This window comes from Raphanus sativus, chromosome 1 (assembly GCF_000801105.2).
Source record: "Raphanus sativus cultivar WK10039 chromosome 1, ASM80110v3, whole genome shotgun sequence".
Lineage (NCBI taxonomy): Eukaryota > Viridiplantae > Streptophyta > Magnoliopsida > Brassicales > Brassicaceae > Raphanus > Raphanus sativus.
In genome coordinates, this window is record NC_079511.1 from 24,658,366 (window position 1) to 24,682,213 (window position 23,848).

Sequence of the window (23,848 nt, forward strand, 5' to 3'; positions counted from 1 at the left end):
TTATTATTACTTTTTAGCTGTTTAAAAGTCTCACAGCGAATACAGTTTAAGGCTTTGAGCTGATGAAGCTGCTGCCTTGTTCCTTGGCTTAGCTTCGGTACCTAAGCACGAGAAAAGTGCAATGGTAAAAGGAAAAATAAGCTAGTGAAGAAAGATTCAAAGAGTAACAACATTGCAAAGATACCTCATCCTTCCAGTGGATTGCCTTCACACTCCAGTTGTCTAACAACAATGAATAGACATATCAATCAGAAATTGCAGGTTACTCGAATTCAAAAATACATCAATTTTGCTGAAGAAATAAAATGAAATCAAAGAAGCCGAACATGAAGAGACTAATAAAGTGGATGTCTTTTGTACTGATGTCTAATTGAACTGTCTGATAATCAATTAGATTTTGCAGTACTCAACTTATCTGTTTATTAGGAAGTAGAAACAGTCACTAATTCAAGTGAAGAATGGTTCAAAACATACATGAAAAACCAAACATAAGCGACTGAAGCATATATTTTGTACTGCTCTCTCATTCTTACCGCATATTTTATATGCCGAACACAAGTTTAATCGAAGAAACAAGTTCTGGCTGAAAATTAATTAGATTTGAACCTTATACTAGTTTCAAATGAAGAATGATTCATGTGGCTAACATAGCCTTACACAAAGAACTTGAATTCAAAACACGAATTCAAAAGAAGAAGGATGCATTTCTCAATCGAAATCAATGAAGAATAGGTCAGAAGGAGAGAAGCTTACAGACGAAACATAAAAGGATCCATTTTTGGGTTCACAATGCACTTGGATTATTATTTAAACTTGAAACATAAAAGGGTCATTACTAGCACAACCGAAAAGGTTCAAAGCGACAAGAAAACAGAAAAAGAAAAACAGTTCAGACGATCCATTTTCGCAGAAGCAAACAGAGATCACCCCCCAAGTGCATTAACGAAGCTCAAACAACAACACTTTTGACCGCATAGCTCAGAAGCTTCCACCACGAAGACGAAGAACCAAGTGAAGAGTCGACTCCTTTTGGATGTTGTAATCAGCCAAAGTCCGACCATCCTCAAGCTGTTTCCCAGCGAAGATGAGCCTCTGCTGGTCCGGAGGGATCCCTTCCTTGTCCTGAATCTTCGCTTTGACGTTGTCGATCGTGTCAGAGCTCTCGACCTCCAAAGTGATGGTCTTGCCTGTCAAAGTCTTGACGAAAATCTGCATACCACCACGGAGACGAAGGACAAGATGCAACGTAGACTCTTTCTGGATGTTGTAGTCCGCAAGCGTGCGACCATCCTCTAGCTGTTTCCCGGCGAAGATGAGTCTCTGCTGGTCCGGAGGAATGCCTTCCTTGTCCTGGATCTTTGCTTTGACGTTATCGATCGTGTCTGAGCTCTCAACCTCCAGAGTGATGGTCTTGCCTGTCAAAGTCTTGACAAAGATCTGCATACCACCTCTCAACCTGAGAACCAGATGGAGAGTTGACTCTTTCTGGATGTTGTAATCGGCAAGAGTGCGTCCATCCTCTAGCTGCTTACCGGCGAAGATGAGCCTCTGCTGGTCGGGAGGGATGCCTTCCTTGTCCTGGATCTTGGCCTTGACGTTGTCGATCGTGTCAGAGCTCTCGACCTCGAGGGTGATGGTCTTGCCGGTGAGTGTTTTCACGAAAATTTGCATCTGGAAAAAACAAGAAAACAAAGTATTAATCCATCATCCAAGAACTAGAATACAAATCAAACCAAAGCGAAAATAAACGTATCTAAGAAAGACAAATAATAAAGATCAACCGTCAGTTTTCTCCAGACGTTCACAAAGAAACCCTAAATAGAGAATCAAATCATGCAAAGAAACTACAAATTGCGATTATAGTCATCAGCGTTCATATATATTTACCAATAAAGCTTAGCTAGATCGATCAAAACCAACCAATAATTTCTATCATAGGATTCAATACTCTTTATGAAAACAGAATACGAGAATCAAGATCATCATAACGAAATCAAAAGCATTAGTTCAAAGATTATACCTTGAAAGAGTGAGAGAGAGAGACGTAAGAGCGATTTAGGGTTTCTGAGAGAGACGAAAGGATGAATCAGATTGTTGGAAGAAGGTCTTTCTTATATACCCGACGAGTTTAATTAGGTTTGTTAAAAAAATGTCAAATAATCAATTTTGAGAAAATCTCTTTATTTTGAATTTAAGATTTAGACGTTTGACACGTGTCTTTATTTAGCACCGTTCGTTTCATAAAGACCGACTCGACTAGAAACATCCATTGGTGGATGGATTAGGTGATTGATGGATGACTTTTGCACGCACCCACTGCCAAAACTCAAATAATATCTTTCCTTTTTTTTTGTGTGCCAAATTTATTTATTTACTAGATTTTGACCCGCCCTTTAAAAGGCGGGTATATATTTTATTTTAATTTAATTCTCATATTTGTGTTTTTATGATTATATTTGTATTTTTCTCTATAATCATATTTGTGTATTAAATTTTTGTTAAATAATAACAATTTAAAAATTGATCCGGTATATTGCTGGCCGAACCCGCCAATCCGCGGATCATATAAACAAAACTGAAATCTGCGGATTGGCGGATTCGACTGGCAATATACCGGATCAATTCTTATATTGCTATTATTTAATAAAACATATTTTGATTAATATTTATACACAAATATGATTACAAAAAAATATAAATATAATCACAAAAAAACATAAATATGAGAATTAAACTAAAACAAAAATATATCCGTCCTTTAAAACGCGGATCAAAATCTAGTTAATTATAAAAGTAATTTACTAATAGTTAATGACTTACTTAAGTATTTAAAATATTTATAGAAAGATATTGAAATGTAATCTTAGAAAAAAATTAGGGTGTCTTTTTGGTTATTTTTGGAAATATTTAAATATTTTATGTATTTTCGACCTTATATTAGTAACATGAGGAATTTTCAATTTATTAAATCATATATGATGATTTCAATATTAAAGTTTGGTCGTAGTTTGTAAAAGTAAAAGAAAACAGTGAAAATGGTTATATGGAATGGTTGATATAATATTACAATTGATGTTCTCAAAAAAGAAAATATTTCAATTGCATGTTTAATTATAAAACCAAGGATTTCAAATGCAAGAATTTGCTATCATGTCATGTGTCGTTTTCAAAAAATAAAAAAAGAATTTGCTATCATGTGTAGATTAAGTGATTAACTGATGGTTGACAAAAAAAAAAAAAGTGATTAACTGATGCATGACCGTATTATATGTGAGTGAGCTTGCTTGTTTTCGTCAACAGTTATTAAAACAAAACTCTTCATTTATATTAAAGTCCCTTAAAGTTAAAATACATAAATGTGAAATACAAAGCCCAAAGGTAAAAAGTCCAATAACTGAAACACAAGATTAAATGTACACATTTAACAACACGTATTTAAAGATGAAAGATGAAGGCACCACGCCACTATGGCTTTTCATCGCTGCCGCTTTTCGTTTCAAACTCAATCCGACGGTGATTTCTGGGTTTTCCGGACAATAAAAACTAACTTGAAAATCAGAGATAAATCTAGAAAACAGAAGTCAGATTGGATTCATTTGACAGACTAAACACATCTAAAATCAGAAAATAAGTTGAAATCGCTAAAAGTCAATTAGAAAAAAAAAGATGAAATCTCTAACATGATCTGATTTGGATGAGAAACATAACAAAAACTAAAATTTACGGTTTAAAATGGAAGTTTATTCTCAAAGAATTTGATGTGAGAGAAGAGAGAAGTTATGTGAGTGGTTATCAACATTAGATTTATTCCCCCGTATTATGTGGCGTGATATGGTGGTGATTAAGTTACAGTTATTATATAAAAATGGACATAACTTCATATCAATTGGACATGTTGAAAAATTAATAGAATAGATTTGGTCAAGTTTACCAGATTCTTTCTATTTAGTTACAAAAATATTCTTTGTCAAGAATATGTCTTCTGCCAAGAATATGTCTCGGTTCACCCAACGCAACAAGTAATTTTTTTTGTCAACAACAACGACTAGTAAATTACTATATTGATTATGATAATATATATTTTTCTTTTAATATTAACATCATCAATATTTGGTGCATGGGATTCTCTTCTACTTTGATCTATACTATTAAAGTAAAATACCTAATAGGTATTTGCTTTTGGTTTTTAAATTATTTACAAGAGAACGCCACTGCCTTTTTTAATTATTTTAATTATTATCTCCACATATTGTTCAACCAATGGCAGGTTTCCTTTTTAAAACCATCCGAAAATCTCACGCTTTAGATTGTTTAGGGCATCTCCAACCCTACTCCATTTTCTACTCCAAACATCATTTTGGAGTAAAATTTTCTCCAACCCCATTCCATTTCCAACTCCAAAATAGAGTAATGGCTAGGATTATTCCATTTATGGAGTAATCTTACACATTACTCCATTTTGGAGTTGAACTTTTTTTATTTATGAAATGGTCTTTTAGATATTTAATGTTCTTATTTTTTATTTAAATAATATTTTAAAATAATACAACAACATAAGTTATTTCATTATTTAATAATTTGACATAAAATACATAACATAATTAAATAACAAAAATAATATAAAATAAAAATATAAAATAAATGATTTAAATATCCGATTTCAAAAAAAATTACTCGATTTAAGAATATCAAAGATAAAGAAACTCATTTTCATTACGAAATGCATTAATCGATCATTTGTGGGGAAATATTCTAATGCTTATTATTGAACCAACTTATACATTATGTTTTATTCTATTTTTATGATTTTTTGTACCTTTTAATAATAAATTTTTAATTTAAATAAATTATATTTTAAGTATGTTGCAAACATAAAATAGTTGGGGTTAATTAGTAAACTTTGATAAGTATAAGATACTATTAAAAATTATTAACTATTTTTGAAGTAAAAAATGGAGTAATACATTAGAGTAAAACATCATTCCATTTTGGAATAAAATTTGGAATAATACATTGTAGATGTTCTTAGGAAAGTGAAAAAGTATTTGTGGCAAATGTTAATGACACCATAATATGGACATATGTGCCAATAAGACTAAAAATGAAAGTATAAAACGGTCTCGGTCAAAATTTTACCAACACATAAATGTAAAGCCCACCATTAAACACACCTTTATGTGCTTTATTATTTATTTTCAGTATATGTTTTATATCTAAATGATTTTAACAATATGTCATAACCTATACTATCATTATTATTTTGATCAAAACAACAAGCAATATAACAATCAAATAGTTAACGATATTTTTGTTTATTTTCATCGAAAATCTAATTTAAATATTTTAACGTATATATGTTATTGTTACCTAATAAAATAGCCCATATCTAATTTAAATTCTGTATTTATTTAACAAACAAGAACATTCCGAGAGTCAAAATTAAAAAGTAAATATTTTTTAAAATATAGAAATTTTAAAAATAAAAATTTAAAATTTAAATAATGTATAAATTCTTTATTATAAATATATTTTTATAATAATTAAACTAAATAATGATTTTAAAAAAAATATATATAATCCTCAGATAACCACAAAATTGTGCGTGTACATAATTATTTATTTGCGGGTCATGTATGTCAGATTTTTTTACCGAAACAAATCTGAAAATCCGCGGATTGGCGGGTCAGCAGAGCCTTAACTGTGCGTATACCGTATCAATTTTTAAATTGCTATTATTTAATAAAACATATTTTGGTTAAGACTTATACACAAATATAATTACAAAGAAAAATAAAAATATTATCACAAAAAAACATATATATCAAAAATTAAATTTAAGACAAAATATATATCCATCCTTTTAATGGCGGGTCAAAATCTAGTTTTCTATTAAAAATAGAACTTATCTACCATTGACCAACAATAAGAAGCTATCTTGCTAAAATAATTTAATCTCCTAAAACTTTAACCTAATCTTAGGAAACACAGTTAAATTCTTTAGATTCAATTCACACTCTCACGTGTATGTGCGTGTATGTACGATGATAAAAACAATATTACTACTTTCTGGTCAAAAAAAAATAACTATATTACTTATTCTTTACAAACTGGTTATATTTTGGTAGACGGAAAACCGAATAAAGCCTAAAATGTGGCTTTAATCGAGCCCAGAAAACTACGAATTGCATCACCTTATATGTGTAAACAGGCCATTACTGTTTCAAGTCCCAGTTTATTGTGATACAATGATCCAACTCATTGGATTGTGATACAATGATCCAACTCATTGGCCCATCAGGAAGCTGCTTATATGTTGACTTTCTTTAACTATGGTGGTAAACTCTACTATAACCTGAGCTAAATAAATCCAGTATACTGTTCTTTAGCTAAGTTATTGTCTCATTAGTGCTCTTCTCCGGTTCGATCACTCGCGTTGTACATTGGACTTATGTTTTAGTAATATCTTACAAAAAAATGTAAAAAGTATCACTAATAATATTTTCATTTCGAGTTATAATAGTATGATATTAACAAATGGTAAAGCACTAAAGCACAACAGTATCTACAACTGTAGCAGCGACCGCTAGTTAAACTTACTAGATCGTTTTCCGCGTTACGCGCGGATAATTTCTATTTAAATTTTACTAATAATTTTGTTGCGTTAAAATAAAATATTGTAAAATTTTCTTGTGTTTGTAAACTATCTAGTGTGGAAAATTTAGTATAAAAGGAGAGACATATTTGGTTTTTTGTTGTTTAAATATTGCATACAATTTTATCTTACAATGCCGATGACTTAACAATCGTTTTGGAATTAAACTATTCTTAAAACATCTAGTAAAATACGTGTACAATCATAAAGCTAAAATAAAAATATGCATACTAATATATTAATAGTTTTTATATATTAAAATATTTTAAATGGCAGTTTAAAATTTTTATTGCATATCGTAAAAATACTTTTTATATTATAGTAATCTTAACAAAAAAAGATCTTAACATTTCTAGAATTAATGCATTTTCGAATTCAAACAGACCACATAACTACTAAATATTAAAAATTAAAAACTTCTTCATGTTGATTATATTTTGCTAAAGTTGTAAATATTTACAACCAAAATCTTCACTTAGATTATATTTTAATTAAAAAATATTTGCACACATCATAGATTAAACTCTTGGTTCTTAAGATTAAGCGGAATAAGTATTTAATTAGATTTTCTTTTAATTTTTTTTTGTTTTGTCTCTACCTTTTTTAAAACTATTTTGTGCTTAATTTATTGATATAAATAGATAATTTAGTTTATTTCTTCCCCAAGAAAAAGAAGCAAAACAAAATTTTAATTGTTCCCTTTATAAAAGAAATATTTACCTGCATTCCTAATGCGCGAGCTTCATCCCTTATATGTCTATTGACTAAAAGTTAGAAACTAAAAACCCTTAACATTAAATTTAACATTATTATGAATCTAAAAATTAAAGCTGAAATTACGTTATAATATATATAGATATAATTCGGTTAATAACTAAATATATGTTATAAAATTTTATTAATATTTGACCTAAAACATATTTAGAAGTAAATAAATATATAATATTTTATCAAACAAATTTTCGTATAAATTATTAAAATATCATGATTTTATAACAATGGATTTAAAGAGTTTTGGCTGTTTTTTGTTTTTGTTTTTGGGAATCATGAACCAAGCGATGTGTTAACATATTTCCTATTTATCTCAGCAATATATTTTTCTTTGTGAGTCTTTCTAAAGAAGTAAAAGAACTAATCATTTATAGTTTATAATTCTTCATGGAAGCTTTATGGAAGATAAGCACAATTTTTTTAGAAAAAAGTATAATTAAAAAGGAGTTATTCTTGGGTCACCCTAGGATAAACATGTAGGTTCACCAACCAATATGAATATGTTATTTCATAATTGATATTTTTTTAAAGAAAAATAAAATATTCCAAGTTATATTATGTTTTAAAAATAGAAAATATAAAAAATAAAAATAAATAAGTAGTCGTTGCAAACAAAAGAATATTTTAAAAATATTTTAACGTCGTCAAAAGAGGACTAAACCCTAAACCTTAAACCCTTGAATAAACTCTAAAACATTGGGTAATCCTAAACTCTAAATCCTAAATGCTAATATATGCAAAAATTTATTTTCTTTTGTATATTAAAGAAAAGAATGTTTTTTAAAAATATATTAACATGATCAAAACACTAAACCCTAACCCCTAAAATCTAAACTCTAAATTCTTGGGTAAATCCTAAACTTAAACTCTAAATCAAAACAGTAAACACTAAATCTTAAAAACAATTAAAGATTTAATGTTTTTGATTTAGGGTATAAGATTTATCTAAGAGTTTAATTTATCCAAGAATTTATGGTGTATAAAGATATATATGTAAACAGAAACAGAGATAAATATATTTTTTTATCTTTTTGCTATAAGCATTAAAATATATTTTTTATTTTTGTAGCTTATACTACTATTTTCTTTTATTTTTTGAAAGCAGAAACAGAGATAAATCTTACAATTTATTAAGGTATTATTAATTATTTACAACATCTAACTATATTAAAAGGGGAATAAGATCAAAGGGGAGGCTGTCCACGTCGACAAGAAAATTCGACCAATAGGAGTCTTTCTTTCTGCCACGTCAGAAATATGTGGGTCACACTTGAATTTTTTTTAAAGTTTTCAGACGACGTCGTAGAAGTTTACCAAAGGTTTCCTGCATCGCTTCAGACAGCCTGGAAACTCACATTTAAGTTAATTGCTTCTCAAATATAATAAAAGGCTTGCAAGAGTTTACAATACTAATACCCCAATGGATAACAAATGGGAAATATTATCAGGAAATCTTCATACACACTCAGTTGGCATAAAACGAATGTGAAATCGCAAATTGTACAATAGATTTTTCAGTAAAAAGGGACAACGAATAAAACCAAAAGCAACCAAATGAGGTTTTATTCCATCTCCAATTTTCAGACATGGCACTCTCCTTTATTGTTTTTCACTCTTCGTCAGAGTAAGAACATGTAGACAACACTGTCGTGAATCAACGACTTCTGGATCTGTGTAACACATTCACATATCCGCATTAGGTTCATGTTCTCCTACTTCATCAAACTCATATATTCAAAGAACACTGCATAATTGAACTGTAAAACTCGGCCACAATTAGTATCAGGCATGAGTTCAGAAACAACTATAACAACACATGACTTACGTACACCAAACACTTGGCTGCTTCCGCATCAAATTGCTCAAAGATAAAGAGAGACCTAAAGAGTTATACAGATGATAAAACTTTCTTACCGTCCAACCTTCAAAGTTGTAGGACTTGTAGATCCAGGAATTCTTCTTCGCTCTATGCCTCTATCCCGAGCTTAATTTCTGGAAAATAAAACAGAAGCTAACGTCAACAAATGTCTGTCTCAAAACAAATATCATTCGTCGTGACAAACTCATTGTCTCTCAGTCGTGTACCAGTTAATACCTAATTAACAAATAAAGTTGATATTCAACAAATACGGGTTTACTAACCAAGTGATTTAAATAGAAACTCAGTTAGTCTAGTGGTGACTTGTAAAACACTGATGACAAAAGCAATCACTTCACACAGAATCTAAGTGGAACCAATACGCCAATGGTTTGTGATAAAGGATTGAAATATTACCTCTTCGAAATGTGTGAGCTTGAAATGTTTTGTTCCCAATCTCTGTCCACCTGACCCGATCACAGCCTTCACCATTTTTTTTAGAAACCTGGAGCAGAAAACATAAACACTGAGCCTGGAAACAGTGTTCAAGGTTTCCACTTACAGGAAAGCTTAGTATCTCTAGTAGCAGAGGTTGTACAATAGACAACTCAACTTTGTTGGTGTTACCTCAGAATCAATCCGGTCGGCCATATGACCTGTCTTTGCAAAAGAATTAATAGGAATTAAAACTATTGCACCACCACAGCTTGTAGTTAAAACCGAATGGAACGAAAAAATAACATAAAGTCAGATAGTCATCTTTCTTTATATGAGGAAAGACGCCATCTCCAGTATGCACCATCCATAGAAACCAGAGTATATCTTTGAGACATTCCACATCTAATATATCTTTACATATAGCAAGCTCCTCGTGACCATATAGATAGCTGTAATAGAAATATCAAAACCATGGTTATAAAAATTAGTTTAGAATGTTATACCACTGAGTGAACTATCAGTTGATTGCAGAATGCTACTTACCTGAGACAAATTTTAAAGAAGAGTTTCTCAATGTCCTCTCTTGTGAGCTCAGTGCCAATGCGGCATAGTAAAATGAACCAATTATCAGTAGCTTCATTCTCCATTCTTCTTCGAGCTGATCTTTGTTTATTCAAATATCATTCTGCTCATCGTCTGAGAGAGCTCCTCGATTTAAAATCTCCCCTTGAATGCCTAAAGGATTGTAATCATGTTTCCAGCAATCTTCATGTCTATAAACTGAGCTACCAAAGATTTCTCAAGACAATAAGAAGCTAAACCATCAAACCTGTTCTTTTGTGCCAGATCTATCTAAACCCAGTATCTATATATACAATTATTTCAAAGCATGATGATCAGAGGATATGACACCACGCTGTATGCTTGAGACCTAAAACAATGTTCATATTTATCTGTTTAAGAGCATTCACGAGGAGAGGAACTTACACAATGGAACCGGATTTCAAAGATGGCCGGTAGTGATTGACACGTCCCACGGGTATGAAACCAAAGATCACGGAATTCTGGACACAAAAATATAATTTATAAGTTGTAACACAGATCAGAAACCCATATACGATATTACAATAACAAAGAGACAAACTTTTCTCCGCAGATGATGTCGGTAATAGTCAACTACTCTAGCTAAATTGGATTCAAAGATCAGAACTTTCAAACATGAGAAATCGATCTACTGGAATTCACATAAACTGAGAACATATTAACACCACCAGCTATCACACACAATCCAGTGAAAACAATTATATTGGAGATATGTGAGATCAAAGATATATTTACCTTTTCATTAAGGAAAAGAAGCATGACTCCCATGAATTCACCTCCTTTCTTGATGTTGCGTGAGTCATATAGAACCGGAGGAGACGACCTACTATGGTCTGAGTTGTACGAAGAAGCCGGGGGGAGTCGAAAACTGATGAACGGACATTTGGATAAGAGTATAAGAGTAAAGTCGATCAATTTGTGGAAGATGGAGATTTGGTCGGTTTAAGATGACGGATATATAATGAGGGTTCAGAGATGAAACGAATCATAACCATTTATGATGAATTGATTAAAAAGGGGAACATGAAAAGTCTGCCGGAAATAATCAGATAACGAAAAGACAAAGGAGAAGAAAGGTGAGTTTCCAGGCTGTCTGAAGCGATGCAGGAAACCTTTGGTTAACTTCTACGACGTCGTCTGAAAACTTTAAAAAAAAATCAAGTGTGATCCACATATTTCTGACGTGGCAGAAAGAAAGACTCCTATTGGTCGAATTTTCTTGTCGACGTAGACAGCCTCCCTTTTGATCTTATTCCCCTTTTAATATAGTTAGATTAGAACAAAGCGCCATAAAGTGGTCGTAAAAACGCGAGCTATATTGCAAATTCTGACAAGTAGTCAAGATGTAGGTCTATATTGATTTGACGTATACACAATCGATTTAACTTATATACTGAGAAGATTCATAAACAATATAATAACAGTTTTTGGTCAATGGTAGATAATCTCCTAAAGTTTATGGTCAAATTTAATTTGTAAGCATGGTTTTACGGAATTGAAAAACAAGAGATCAAATTGCATGAATCTAATTGATACAGTCAATAAAAGACGATAGGGTAAGAGACTTGCAAATTGAAGAGGCAAAAGAAATTTCATCCAAGTTCAAAACTTTTTTATAACAAGTAAACAACACAACGAAAGATATTACTAATCAAATGATCAATAATAGTTGTAGTACTGCGAACAAACTCAGAAGCCAAAAACTAAGTTTTAACTCTTTTCCCTGCGAATACTCAAACAACAGTTTAAGCTGATGAAGCCGCTCCCTTGTTCCTTGGCTTGGCTTCCGTACCTAAGCAAGAGAAAGGTGCACAATAGTTAGATTACAAAACACACAAGATTCAAACTGGTGGAACTGTAAAAGAAACATTAAGTTTAGTGAAGAAAGATTCAAAGAGTGTACCTTCTCTGAAACCGGTCTTGAACCTGCGAGGCACATTGCGGAGATACCTCATCCTTCCTGTTCCTGTAGTCTTTCTACGGATGGCCTTCACACTCCAGTTATCTGTTTACATTGAATACAAACCACCAATCAGAAACTGCAGATTTCTTAAATTCATTCTTTTTAGACATAAAATGAAAAAAAAAAGAAGAACAGATGTCTTTTGTACTAAAGTCTGATCGAAGAAACACAATGTTCTGTCTGAGAATCAATGAGATCTGAAATATTCAACATATCATAACCCTCTAGACAGATAGAACCTTACGCTAGTTCAAATGAAGTAGCACACTAATTCGTGTATACAAATGAACCCTAATTGAAATGCTATCAAACTAAGTAGAGATAGAGAAACCGAACATAAGAGACTAAAGCAAATGTGTTATGAAATAGTGTACTAATACAAATAAAAAATGATTCAGGTGGCTAACATAAACCCTAATCACTATACGGATCCAAACGAAGAAGGATCCATTTCTCAATCGAAATAATAGATGAGAGAGAGAAGCATACAGGTTCTCTTGCGAGCGGCGGGGTAAGCACAGGCGGAGCAACGGCTCTTCTGGATGTGGAAACTGCGGCGGCCACATCTCACACAGAGAGTGTGACTCTTGTTCCTCCTCTTTCCGAAACTCCCCGTTCCCTTCGTCTGCAATCCTCAAACACACAAACCAACAAATCAGCTTCAATCGATCAAATACACGAAACATAGATGACAAATAGAGAGAATCGTAGAATCACCATTGCAGAGGATGCGAAATAACTTTAGGTCTCTGAGAAGTGACGGAACTAGGGCACCAAAAAACTGTTTATAAACCTAGGGTTTTCTTCTTAGGGTTTTTTAAAAAATGGATCATTTAGAGGCCCATTAAGGTTTCAGTCGGATCATCAAGCCCACGATTTGTTTTGTGTAGGCTCATTAAGGTTTTAGTCGGATCATAACGCCCATATGTGTTTATTGTTATGTTTTTTTTCTGAAAACAAATCCAAACGACTTTTTTTTTTGGTTCTTTTGAATAATGTATTCAATTTTCAAATTAAAAAAAATTCAAAATCATAAACATCTTATTATATAAAGCTTGGTTCTTCAAAGTTACTAATTAACACGATCGCGACATGTATCAGTAATTTTTTTAAGATTGTGACATGTGTTAAAATACATATATGTAAATAAAATCAATCTTATCTTTTTAAAAGATTAAACCAAAAATATTTAAACAATCTTATTATATAAAGCTAATTTTCCTTTAACTTAATGCTAATTTTCCTTTAATATAAAAGACTTTTAAATGCTAATTTTCCTGAATTCAAATCCTAATTAAGAAGTGCATAACCCAAAAAATATATTTACATATATAAAAAACGATTTAAAAAGTTAAAATAAATAAAAAGTAATATTTACATATATAAAAACGATTTAAAAAGTTAAAGTAAATAAAAAGTAAAGATAGCTATGAAAGAAATAAAAAAAACTGTACATAAATATTAAATGTTATTTTCCTTTTTTAAAATGTCGAAGAGTTTTTAATGTTAATTTTCTTTTTCTAATCCGGCAAGGCAGTACTCTATTAGAAGTTGTTATGAAGTCAGTGGTTATGGCTTTACCAAATCATGTAATGTTCATGATCTTAATTTTAAGATCGCGACACATGTCAGTTATATATTTAGGATTGTGACATATGTTAAATAAAAATTTTGTTTTTAAAAAAACTAAACCAAAAGAATTTTAAAAGTTAGTTTACTTTTTTCAAAAAGCCTTGAATAAAAAAAATGTAAAGAAATAAATATTTCCATATAAATAATTAATTAATAATATCTTTTTAAACGTGGGTTTAAAATAATTATAAGATACATAAAATTTTGTAAGATAATTTTGTTAAAGAGATTAAAATATTTTTAAAATATTTTTTATAAACTTATTATAAAAAGTTTTATTCTTCAAATTTTCAAGATCACAACACATGGCAATTATATATTTAGATATAACATGTGTTAAATAACAATTTTCCTTTTTAAAAAACTTAAGCCAAAAAAGTCTTAAACAAGTTTGGTTCTTAAACAAGTCTCATTTTTAGAAAAGTCTTAAAAAATTAAGCCAAACAAGTTTTCAAGATCATGGCACTTAGCAATTATATATTTAGATATAACATATGTTAAATAACATTTTCCTTTTAAAAAAACGACACATAGCAATTATATAGTTAGATATAACATGTGTTAAATAACAATTTTCCTTTTAAAAAAATTAAGCTAAAAAGTCTTAAACTTAGTTTCTTTTTTTTAAAAAAAAATCTTAACAAATTTGGTTCTTCAAAGTTAGTAATTAACAAGATCGTGACACATGCCAATTATATATTTATGATTGTGACATGTGTTCAATAATATTTTTCCTTAAAAAAATCAAAAAAAAATAAATGTTAGTTTTCTTTTTTTTCAAAAAGTCTTAAATAAAAAACTGTAAGGAAACAAATATTTCAAGTTAGTAATTAATGAGATTGCAACACATGTCAATTATATATTAAAAATTGTGACATGTGTTAAATATTCGTTTTGAAAAAAAAACAAAAGAATTTTAAAATTTAGTTTTCCTTTTTTCAAAAAGTCTTAAATAAAAATAGTAAAGAAACAAATATTTCCATATAAATATTATTTAATAATATCTTTTTTTAAGTGGGTTTAAAATAATTATAAGATACAGAAAATGTTGTAAGATAATTTTATTACAGATTAAAATATTTTAAAAATATTTTTTCTTATAAACTTATTATATAAAGTTGATTCTTCAAAGTTTTCAAGATCAAAACACATGGCAACTATATATTTTGATATAACATGTGTTAAATAACAATTTTCTTTTAAAAGAAAATAAGCCAAAATAATTTTAAAACTTAGTTTCCTTTTTCAAAAAATTCTTAAACAAAAAAACCGTAAAGAAACAAATATTCCCATATAAATAATTATTTAATTATAGTATTTCTTTTTTTTCAAACATGAGTTTAGGATAATTATAAGATACAAAACTATTGTACGATAATTTCGTTACAAATTAAAATATTTTCTTATAAATATTTGATAGTATTTTTCATGTTAAAAATATTAAATCAAAGAGGACAGTAAAAAATCGTATAAGTTAAACAAAAAAATATTGGGTTAAAATTTTATAAAACCTATAAATTTATTTTAATTATAATTTTCATTTTTAAAGAACCTTATTTTCAAGCTCGAATAAAATATATGGATTTAAGATAATTACAAAATCAGTAAACATTGGTTTAATACGAAGAATTTTCTTAGTAACAAAAATAATTAAGAGATGAGTTTTTTGTTATATAAAAGTTGGTACCCAAAGGTCCTAATAAGCATAATCATGACACATGGTAATTATATATTTTAGATTATTATATGTGTTAAATAACAATTTTTAAACTTAAATCAAGAATTTAAATAGTTTGTTTTTTAAACAAAGTTGTAAGCAAAAAAAAACTGAAAAGAAAAAATATATTTCTATATAAATAATTATTAATAAAGTATTATATTTTAAACATGGGTTTAGATAATTACAAAATACAAAATATCATTAAAAAGTTGGTTATAGTAATTGTTTCTTGAAAGTTAATATTTGATAGTTTTTAGTTTTATGTTAGTAACATGTACTAGAAAAAACATGTTCAAAAAGATGAAAATTACGAAAGAAAAGAAGATAGAAAAAAAATTAAGAAAATGACATTGCTTTAACAAAATTTAGAATAAAAATGTGTATTAAAAATATCTATAGTAATTAGAAAATAATATTTTAATTTAAAAATTAAAATAGTATTAAGTAAACTATTTTACAAATATTTTTCTTAAAGATTTTAAAATGAAATTTATCTTATAAATTACAATTAAATAATTTTTCAATTTAAATATAATATTTAATAATTTGAAATATTTTTTAAAATTAATTTTTAGTTTCGAAGTATATATATTTTTAATCATAAAATATTCTTATTTTGCAATTGTATTTTGTTGAAAATTTTAAAATGAAAAACTACTATTAAATAATATTTATGATTTATCATTAACAAAAAATGTTTTTGTTATCTTAGTATATATATTTATGAGATAATTTAATGCATATCCCATTTTTAAATATATAATTATCATGTGTCACAATTATATTAACTATACTTTTGAAGAACTATGCTCAATATAGTTTTTATAATAAGATTTCATTAAGATTTTAGAAAAAGAAAATTAGTATTAAATAAATTATTTTTAAAATCTGTTTTTTTTGTTAATTGAAAAAGGAAAATTTCTACAAACTATTAAATAATTTTAAAATTGTTTTTAACATTAAATAATTTTTAAAATTAGTTGTTTCAAACTTCATTTTTTATTTTCTTGGTACATATATTTTAATCATTACATATTTAAACACATATCACAATATTATAAAACAAATTACTATCAAATAATCTTTTGCAGTTATCTTTTGGTTAGGATTTTAAAAATGGAAAATTACTATTAAATAATATTAATATTTTTTTAACAAAATTTGTTTTGGTTATTAACTTAGTATATATACTTTTAATTATGAGATATATTAGCACAAGTCACAATTTTTAAATATATAACAGTCATCTGTCGCCATTATATTAATTATCAAATTTGAAAAACCAAACAACTTTTAGAAAAAAAAATATTAAACAAAAATAAATTATAAAATACAACAAGTACAATAAATTATTTAGTAAAAATCATGAATAAAAACTATCTTTTAAATAAATAAATAAATAAATAAAACTCATCTATGCACCATGATTATAAAATACAAGCTTTGACTTGAACTTAGGTATGAAAATATTTTTTAAAATATAAAATAAATATCACAAAACATATGCAAATCAATCATAAAATTAAAATTAAATGATTATTATTTTATGCTCTTTATTGAATTAAAAATCAAACAAAACCCGTTGCAACGCAACGGGCTCATATCTAGTTATCTAGATATATTTTAGACTTCAAGTAATATCGAAAATAATATGGTCCCATTACATTTCGTTTTATCAATTCAAACTAAAACAACTGAGATGTTCTTATAAAAACGTCAATTACTACTATTTAGACCAATAAATTGCATTTGGTTCAACTACTCAACTGTTAAATTTCAATACTAGATTCATCGATCAATGAATAAAACTTTGGTTAGGATCTCGAATGTCAAGAATGAAATATTGATTGGATATTTGGTAAATATTCTAATTCAATAAATTCAATTTTTATTCTAAGTATAAATCTCATATTCCTTCAGAAGATATATGAATATGAGAATAAAGGGAGGGAAAAAATCACCATTGAAGCTATTGCGCATTAAGAAAATGGTTCCACTTCAGAGAGACGGAGCTTGTCTACGAAACTTTATATAAAGTTAGAATTATTATTAGTATTAGTGTTTTCTAAAAAAAAAATTCTTTTTATTTTAAAATATTTAATGTTAAATTTAAAAATAAGATTTTATTATTTTTTAAAATTATTTGTGGCTTTAGTAATTAAAAATATTTATTATTATTTATTATTATTTTTACGAATTAAGATCCGAATATACTGATAAGACAATATTTAGACATATATTCGAAAGTTAAAATCTGGATACGGATACTAAATCAACGGATATCCGAATCCACATACACCAAATTTTCCGGATATGTGGATTCGTCCCAATCCTAACGCTTGGTATTTTTTAGAATTTTTGTTAAAATAACAAAAAATTGAAATGTTCTTATACTATGTTACAAAAACAAAAACAAAAAGAGATAAAATTTCGTTTAATTTATAGAAAAACAATTGGACAAATGATTGCATATGGTTGATTTAGTTTTAAACTAATATATGTTTGTTTCTTGTTTTGTTTTTTGAAAAAGGGAATAAATTAATATATGATTGTTAATTTGTAGTATATCTATCTATCAAGAAAACTTTTGTTTGAATCTTAAGTTTTCAAGAATGGAGTATTGATGCGAATGCTTGGGGAACATTCTAATTCCATTATTGTGGTTTTTCTTCCAAGTATCAATTAATTGCCTTTTTCCATATATGTTTGTCAGTTTTCCCTTTTTGTTTCATCTTGTTTCCTTTTGACACATGTATAAATTCATGCAAAACCATCGACTATTTCAATGTTAACATATAGGAAGGTCACTAGAGATCGCCAAGAGGAATCACAAAACCATCTTCTCTGCTGAGGAAACCATCAATTCATTGCTCTCCTTTCATGGTAACTTTCTTCTACCCCTTTTTTGAACATTCTTCTCTTTATTTGTTTTCTTCAAAGAATTACATATTCAACAAAGAACATGTTGGTTCAAGACTTCACGTAACAGATTCACTTGAATATTTAATCGATGTTATACTTTGACATGCATAGGAGATAACAAGCATTACTCAAAAGAACTTCTTTTGTGCTTTAGACTTTTATCAAGTTGGTTTTTAAAGAATTTTTATTTTTACTGTCCCGTTTAGGTGATTGTACCATTGCTAAGTTCAACAGTGAAGCTAGTCACTTCTTTGGCGGCTAAACCAGTGGCCTCCGTCTCCGCCTTACTATTCTACGGTGGTCTTCTTCCTCGGAATCTTCAATTGGAAAGGCTAACCGGCCGAGAATTTTCAATTGATGGCAATGACCACATTGTCCGGTTTATTGTATCTTTTTTAAACTGTGTATGTTAGTTTTCTTTTCTTCTTTTAGATTGTTCATTCATTTAGCTCCTTTTTTGTAAAGACACATTGATCAATGATTTCAATTATCAAGAGAGCCAGAGAGATTATCGCTGTGAAGTTGTGGTCGCATTATGAGTAATGGTACTGTAAATTTGTTAAATTCCAAATCTAACACCATTCATATATTTCTTTCAATTGTTTTGTTTCTAATAATTTTCTAGTATCGGTGGTAGGCGGTAGGCTCGACTCCTTTGAAAACGTTTCTTTTTAATAAAACTGCTATATCTTATTTCCCACCAATCGTACGAACTCCAGTTTTTTAATTGGATCTGCCCCTCGAGGTGTCTCAAGTCCCATTGTTGACTTAAAGCTCCTCACATGTCTTGTCTTTGCTCCTGACTATCTTCCTCTCTCTCTTCTCTCTCTCTCTCGCCGTAGACTATGGCCACCGTCACCACCGATACGCCAATCCGAATTGGAATAATGGGATGCGCAGAAATCGCTAGAGAAGTCTCCCGTGCCATCAACCTCGCTCCAAACGCCACTATCGCAGCCGTTGCAAGCCGCTCTTTAGAGAAAGCCAAAACGTTTGCTACCGCCAATGGCTACCAACAATCTGTGAAGATCCACGGTTCCTACGAATCGATTCTTGAAGATCCAGAGGTTGATGCTCTTTACATTCCTCTCCCCACTAGCCTCCATGTCGAGTGGGCCACACGCGCTGCCGAGAGTGGAAAGCACATCCTTCTGGAGAAGCCCGTGGCTATGAACGTAGCTGAGTTCGATAAGATCGTCGCGGCTTGTGAAAAGAATGGTGTTCAGATGATGGATGGTACCATGTGGGCTCATCATCCTAGAACGGCTAAGCTTAAGGAGTTCCTCTTCGATTCAGACCGTTTTGGTCAGTTTAAAAACGTAAGTACTTTATCAAGATACTATTTCGCTAAACGTTTGATTGTCAGATGATTCAATAGCTCTTGTTCTCAGATTAGTGGTATAGAGTTTGGATTTATTGAGTTTCTATTTTATGAAAAAACTTACTAATCATCAAAATCAAGATTTCAGGAATTTGATATTTCCCTTCTTTTATAATATTTTTTGTTCAACGATTTTTTTAAAAACAAGTTTTATCCGTGTTTCCTATTTTATTTCAAAACATATAATCTACTTTTCATATTTCAAAACCAATCACATAATATGATCTCTTATTTTTTGGGCAACGCATAATATGATCTCAAACGCAATAGACAGTTGGTATATAGCAGACGAATATTTCAAAATTTATATATTTTAATTTTAAGAGAAGAAGTAAAAAAGTTTAAATAAATATTATTATGTAAGAAAAAATTATTTTAATGATTTAATAAAATTATAAAAAGACTTTTACAAATGTAAAAAATGGAGATAGATATATATAAGTTTTAAATGAAATTTGATAGGTTAAAATCTAAGAAGAATAATTTAAGAAAATCAGTTTCACAAAAAGATATATAAGGAAAACAATAATTAGAAGATTAGTTTCTGGCTAGTGAAAAATGTCAGTTAAACAATACTACGTTACTTTACTTCTCAAATTCCTAAGTAAACAACATACAACATAACTTAATGTGGTTGCTTCTCTTGAAAGTCTTCGTTATTGGACATGTACTGCAGATGCATAGCTGCTTCTCATTGGTGGTGGATGAAGATTTCCTCAAAAACGACATCCGTGTGAAACCGAATCTTGATGGTCTCGGTGCCCTCGGAGACCTTGGATGGTACGCAATCCGAGCAGCCCTTTTCGCCAACAACTTCGAGCTTCCCAAAATCGTGGCGGCCTCTCCAGGCACTGTCCTAAACGAGGCTGGAGTGATCCTCTCGTGTGGTGCATCTCTGAGCTGGGAAGACGGACGAACCGCAAGCATATACTGCTCTTTTTTGGCAAACGTAGGGATGGAGATAACTGCCGTTGGAACAAAGGGCACACTTTGTGTTCAAGACTTTGTTATCCCCTTTGAGGAGACCCAAGCAACGTTCACCACTTGCTTGAAATCTGGGTTCAATGATCCATGGGTTAGTCGCCCGACCGAACACACGGTTAAGACAGAGTTCCCGCAGGAGGCGTGCATGGTGAGAGAGTTTGCAAGGTTGGTTGGAGAGATCAAGAACAAAGGTGCAGAGCCTGAGGGTTTTTGGCCAAATATTAGCCGGAAGACACAGCTGGTGGTTGATGCTATCAAAGAGTCTGTTGATAAAAACTGTCAACTGATTAGTCTTTCTGGTCGTTGAACCTTATGTTCATTCCATGGTGGCTTTTAGGTAGGCTTTTCACGTTTCTCCTACCTCTTTGTTTCTTTGTTTGTGTTGCACTGTTAAGAGCTTTGACTTACCAGTTTTTCAGGTTTCACTTTGTTTATTTTGTTTCTTTCTTCTTTAATTTGATAATAATAAAGGGAAATTATGAACTTGGTTTAATCAATATTCTTGTACTTAGAATGTGCAACCGTTAGATGTGGGGTACTCATTTAACAGAAGTCCCAGTAAAACACTTTTAGTTTGACCACAGAACTCTTGGACATTTCTTTGTTTAACTATTTTTAATGCAAAAAGAAAGATAAGATAAGAGCCAACAAAGATGTTTCTTGGAAGTTTACAGCTAAAGTGCTTCTAAACCAAGTAGCTCTGGATAATTAATTGAACTTGCTCTCTAAGCTTCATAGAATATATAAAGACCATACTGAAAGGCATTTCAAGAAAAAGTCATTCTTCTTTTGGATAACAGATAATCTTGAAGTCTCTTCAGAAGATACTTTTTTGGTTCGTTTCTTTGCTTCATAGCTTTTGTTATATTCTGATTCTGAGAATTACTTCGATTCTGGTCACTAAACCACCGGTTGATTCTTCCTGATTTGCATATTTAGCATTGGTCATTTTTCATTTTTTCTGCCTCAAGAATCTAAAAAAATGAACATCTTCCTTAGGTGTTTCAAGCCCAAGTTCTACAAGAAAAGGTCAGCTTTCTTTGCTCTTTGTCGAATGAGTTTCTTTGAGGTACTTACGAATTATCGTTGTTGAAATGAAATGTAGTAAATCTGCAACAAGTTACCTGAAGATGCGGCTCGATATAGTAAGGAAAAGAAGGATTGCAATGGTGAAGTTTTGGAAAATGGACATTGTTGAGTTTCTCAAGAATGGTGATGATTATAATGCTTATACAAGAGTAAGACTCACTCACCCTTCTTTCTAATATTCTAAAACCCTAAGCTTCCTCTGTTATTGAGAGTTTTTTAATTACTTGTTATTGAAGGCAGAAGTATTACTTGAAGAACTTAGGATTATATCGTGTTATGATATCATCGAAAGATTCTGCGATTGTATCTCCGAAAATCTCCCACTTATGCTGAAGACAAGGTTCTTAACTTTGTCGCTTTTAATCTACTGTTTTCACTTTAAATATTTACTAACTTATGTTTTTTGGTTTTCCTTATAGGGAATGTCCTGAAGAATGCAGAGAAGCTGTTTCCTCTTTGATATATGCAGCTGCATGGGTTCCTGATGTTCCTGAACTTAAGGATTTTCGGGCCGTGTTTATGCGTAGATTTGGGAACTTCACTGCTTCTTCTGTAAATTATGAGGTTGGTTTGTTGCACTTAGTAGTCTAAGGTTTGCTTCTTGCACTTATTGACAAATATATTTTCTTGAAATCTTGCAGCTCGTTGAGAAAACTGAACTGCGAAAAAGACCATCACGTGAGCTCAAGATTCAGACAGTGAAAGATATTGCAAAAGAGTTTTCTATTGATTGGGATCCTACAGCTTTGAATCTATTGCTGCTTAGACAAAGTTCAGCTCTTCAAGTAAGTTTGTATACCTATCAAACTCTCAGCCTTTGTTGATGGCGAAACTAGGTGGAAGGGTGTGGGGGCAAGTGCACCCACAATTTTTTTTTAAATTTCAAATTTTGTATGTAAAAACATCAAAAATTTGTAAGTTCATATGGTAAAATGTAGTTTGTGCACCCATACTTTTCAACTGTCGATCCCTTTTATATGCATTTTTTATTTTTATTACCAAAGGTGCACCTATGAATTAAATGGTCTAGCTTCGACTCTCTAATGTCCAAAAAAATATGTGTGTTAAATTTATTCATTCTTTCAAAAAAAAAGTGTAGATTGAGGATAAGGTCGAGACAGGAGCTGATGATCCGAAGATTGAGAGAAAGAAAAGTATTGTAAATGATCAACTCGAGGATGAATCGGTTCTTTCACAAACTTGGACAAGAGATTCATTGTCAAACCGTAGTTTAAGTTCGAGTTCAAGCTCGAGCGTTGGTACTCCAAGAAGAGACCCTGAACAGAAAAAGAAGAAGAGGATGTTGCCTTACGGAATAATCTCTTCTCCAAACACGAAACCAGGAGGGCGAAACGATGAGAAAGGACAAGAGGAGAAAGAAGAGAAGAAGAAGAGTATTGATCAAGAAAACTCGTTACCTAAGCCACAAGACAGCGATAAGGAAGCTTCATTAACAAGAAAGAACGAGAGAACGTCGTCGTTTCAGAGACCTAAGCTCTTGAAGTATGATGATGTAGTGGCTCGGCTTGCAGCTCTTCGCTGGAGATAAGGTTTTCTAATTGTAATTAGCTAACTAGATTGCATTAACTCTGTAAGTATATATTCTTGTTAGCTTGAAGTAGTTTAGCAAAATCGATATCAAAATGTAAATATTTGGTGTTTCTGTAAATTATTTTGACGTTAATTTCAAAATTTATTGAGAAATGTTTCATCAATTACATTTTATAACCTTTTGCATAATTGACTGAATTAGTATAATTTTCTAATTTTTTTGAAGAAAAATAGTTTGTATTTTTAATTCTCGTGTTAATACATTTTAAAATAGAATGGATATT

At 30.2% G+C, this 23,848-nt stretch overlaps 4 protein-coding genes and 1 long non-coding RNA gene across 5 annotated transcripts; 2 read left to right on the top strand and 3 right to left on the bottom strand.

Moving 5' to 3' along the window:
* Window positions 1-775: 775 nt before the first annotated feature.
* LOC108838904 (polyubiquitin 11) lies at window positions 776-2,144 on the bottom strand. The gene is made up of 2 exons (XM_018611768.2): window positions 2,021-2,144; window positions 776-1,671 (listed from the first exon to the last, which is right to left on the bottom strand). Exon 2 carries the CDS (start codon window positions 1,669-1,671, stop codon window positions 979-981), a length of 693 nt encoding a protein of 230 aa, XP_018467270.2. The 5' UTR covers window positions 2,021-2,144; the 3' UTR covers window positions 776-978.
* Window positions 2,145-8,810: 6,666 nt separating this feature from the next.
* On the bottom strand, window positions 8,811-9,887 carry LOC108835382 (uncharacterized). Its single transcript, XR_001946955.2, has 3 exons — window positions 9,699-9,887; window positions 9,338-9,415; window positions 8,811-9,093 (listed from the first exon to the last, which is right to left on the bottom strand). It is a non-coding gene; the product is annotated as an uncharacterized LOC108835382 (long non-coding RNA).
* Window positions 9,888-11,894: 2,007 nt separating this feature from the next.
* Window positions 11,895-13,120, bottom strand: LOC108838903 (60S ribosomal protein L37-2). Its single transcript, XM_056988676.1, has 4 exons — window positions 13,003-13,120; window positions 12,775-12,910; window positions 12,226-12,327; window positions 11,895-12,114 (listed from the first exon to the last, which is right to left on the bottom strand). Exons 1-4 carry the CDS (start codon window positions 13,003-13,005, stop codon window positions 12,068-12,070), a joined length of 288 nt encoding a protein of 95 aa, XP_056844656.1. The 5' UTR covers window positions 13,006-13,120; the 3' UTR covers window positions 11,895-12,067.
* A 6,130-nt stretch (window positions 13,121-19,250) lies between these two features.
* Window positions 19,251-21,417, top strand: LOC108857877 (uncharacterized oxidoreductase At4g09670-like). Its single transcript, XM_018631891.2, has 2 exons — window positions 19,251-19,878; window positions 20,617-21,417. The coding sequence occupies exons 1-2, from the start codon at window positions 19,405-19,407 to the stop codon at window positions 21,229-21,231; spliced, it is 1,089 nt and encodes a 362-aa protein (XP_018487393.2). The 5' UTR covers window positions 19,251-19,404; the 3' UTR covers window positions 21,232-21,417.
* Window positions 21,418-21,888: 471 nt separating this feature from the next.
* On the top strand, window positions 21,889-23,700 carry LOC108835451 (uncharacterized). The gene is made up of 6 exons (XM_018608701.2): window positions 21,889-21,953; window positions 22,030-22,162; window positions 22,250-22,353; window positions 22,433-22,577; window positions 22,655-22,798; window positions 23,113-23,700. Exons 1-6 carry the CDS (start codon window positions 21,907-21,909, stop codon window positions 23,560-23,562), a joined length of 1,023 nt encoding a protein of 340 aa, XP_018464203.1. The 5' UTR covers window positions 21,889-21,906; the 3' UTR covers window positions 23,563-23,700.
* The last annotated feature ends 148 nt before the right edge of the window (window positions 23,701-23,848 follow it).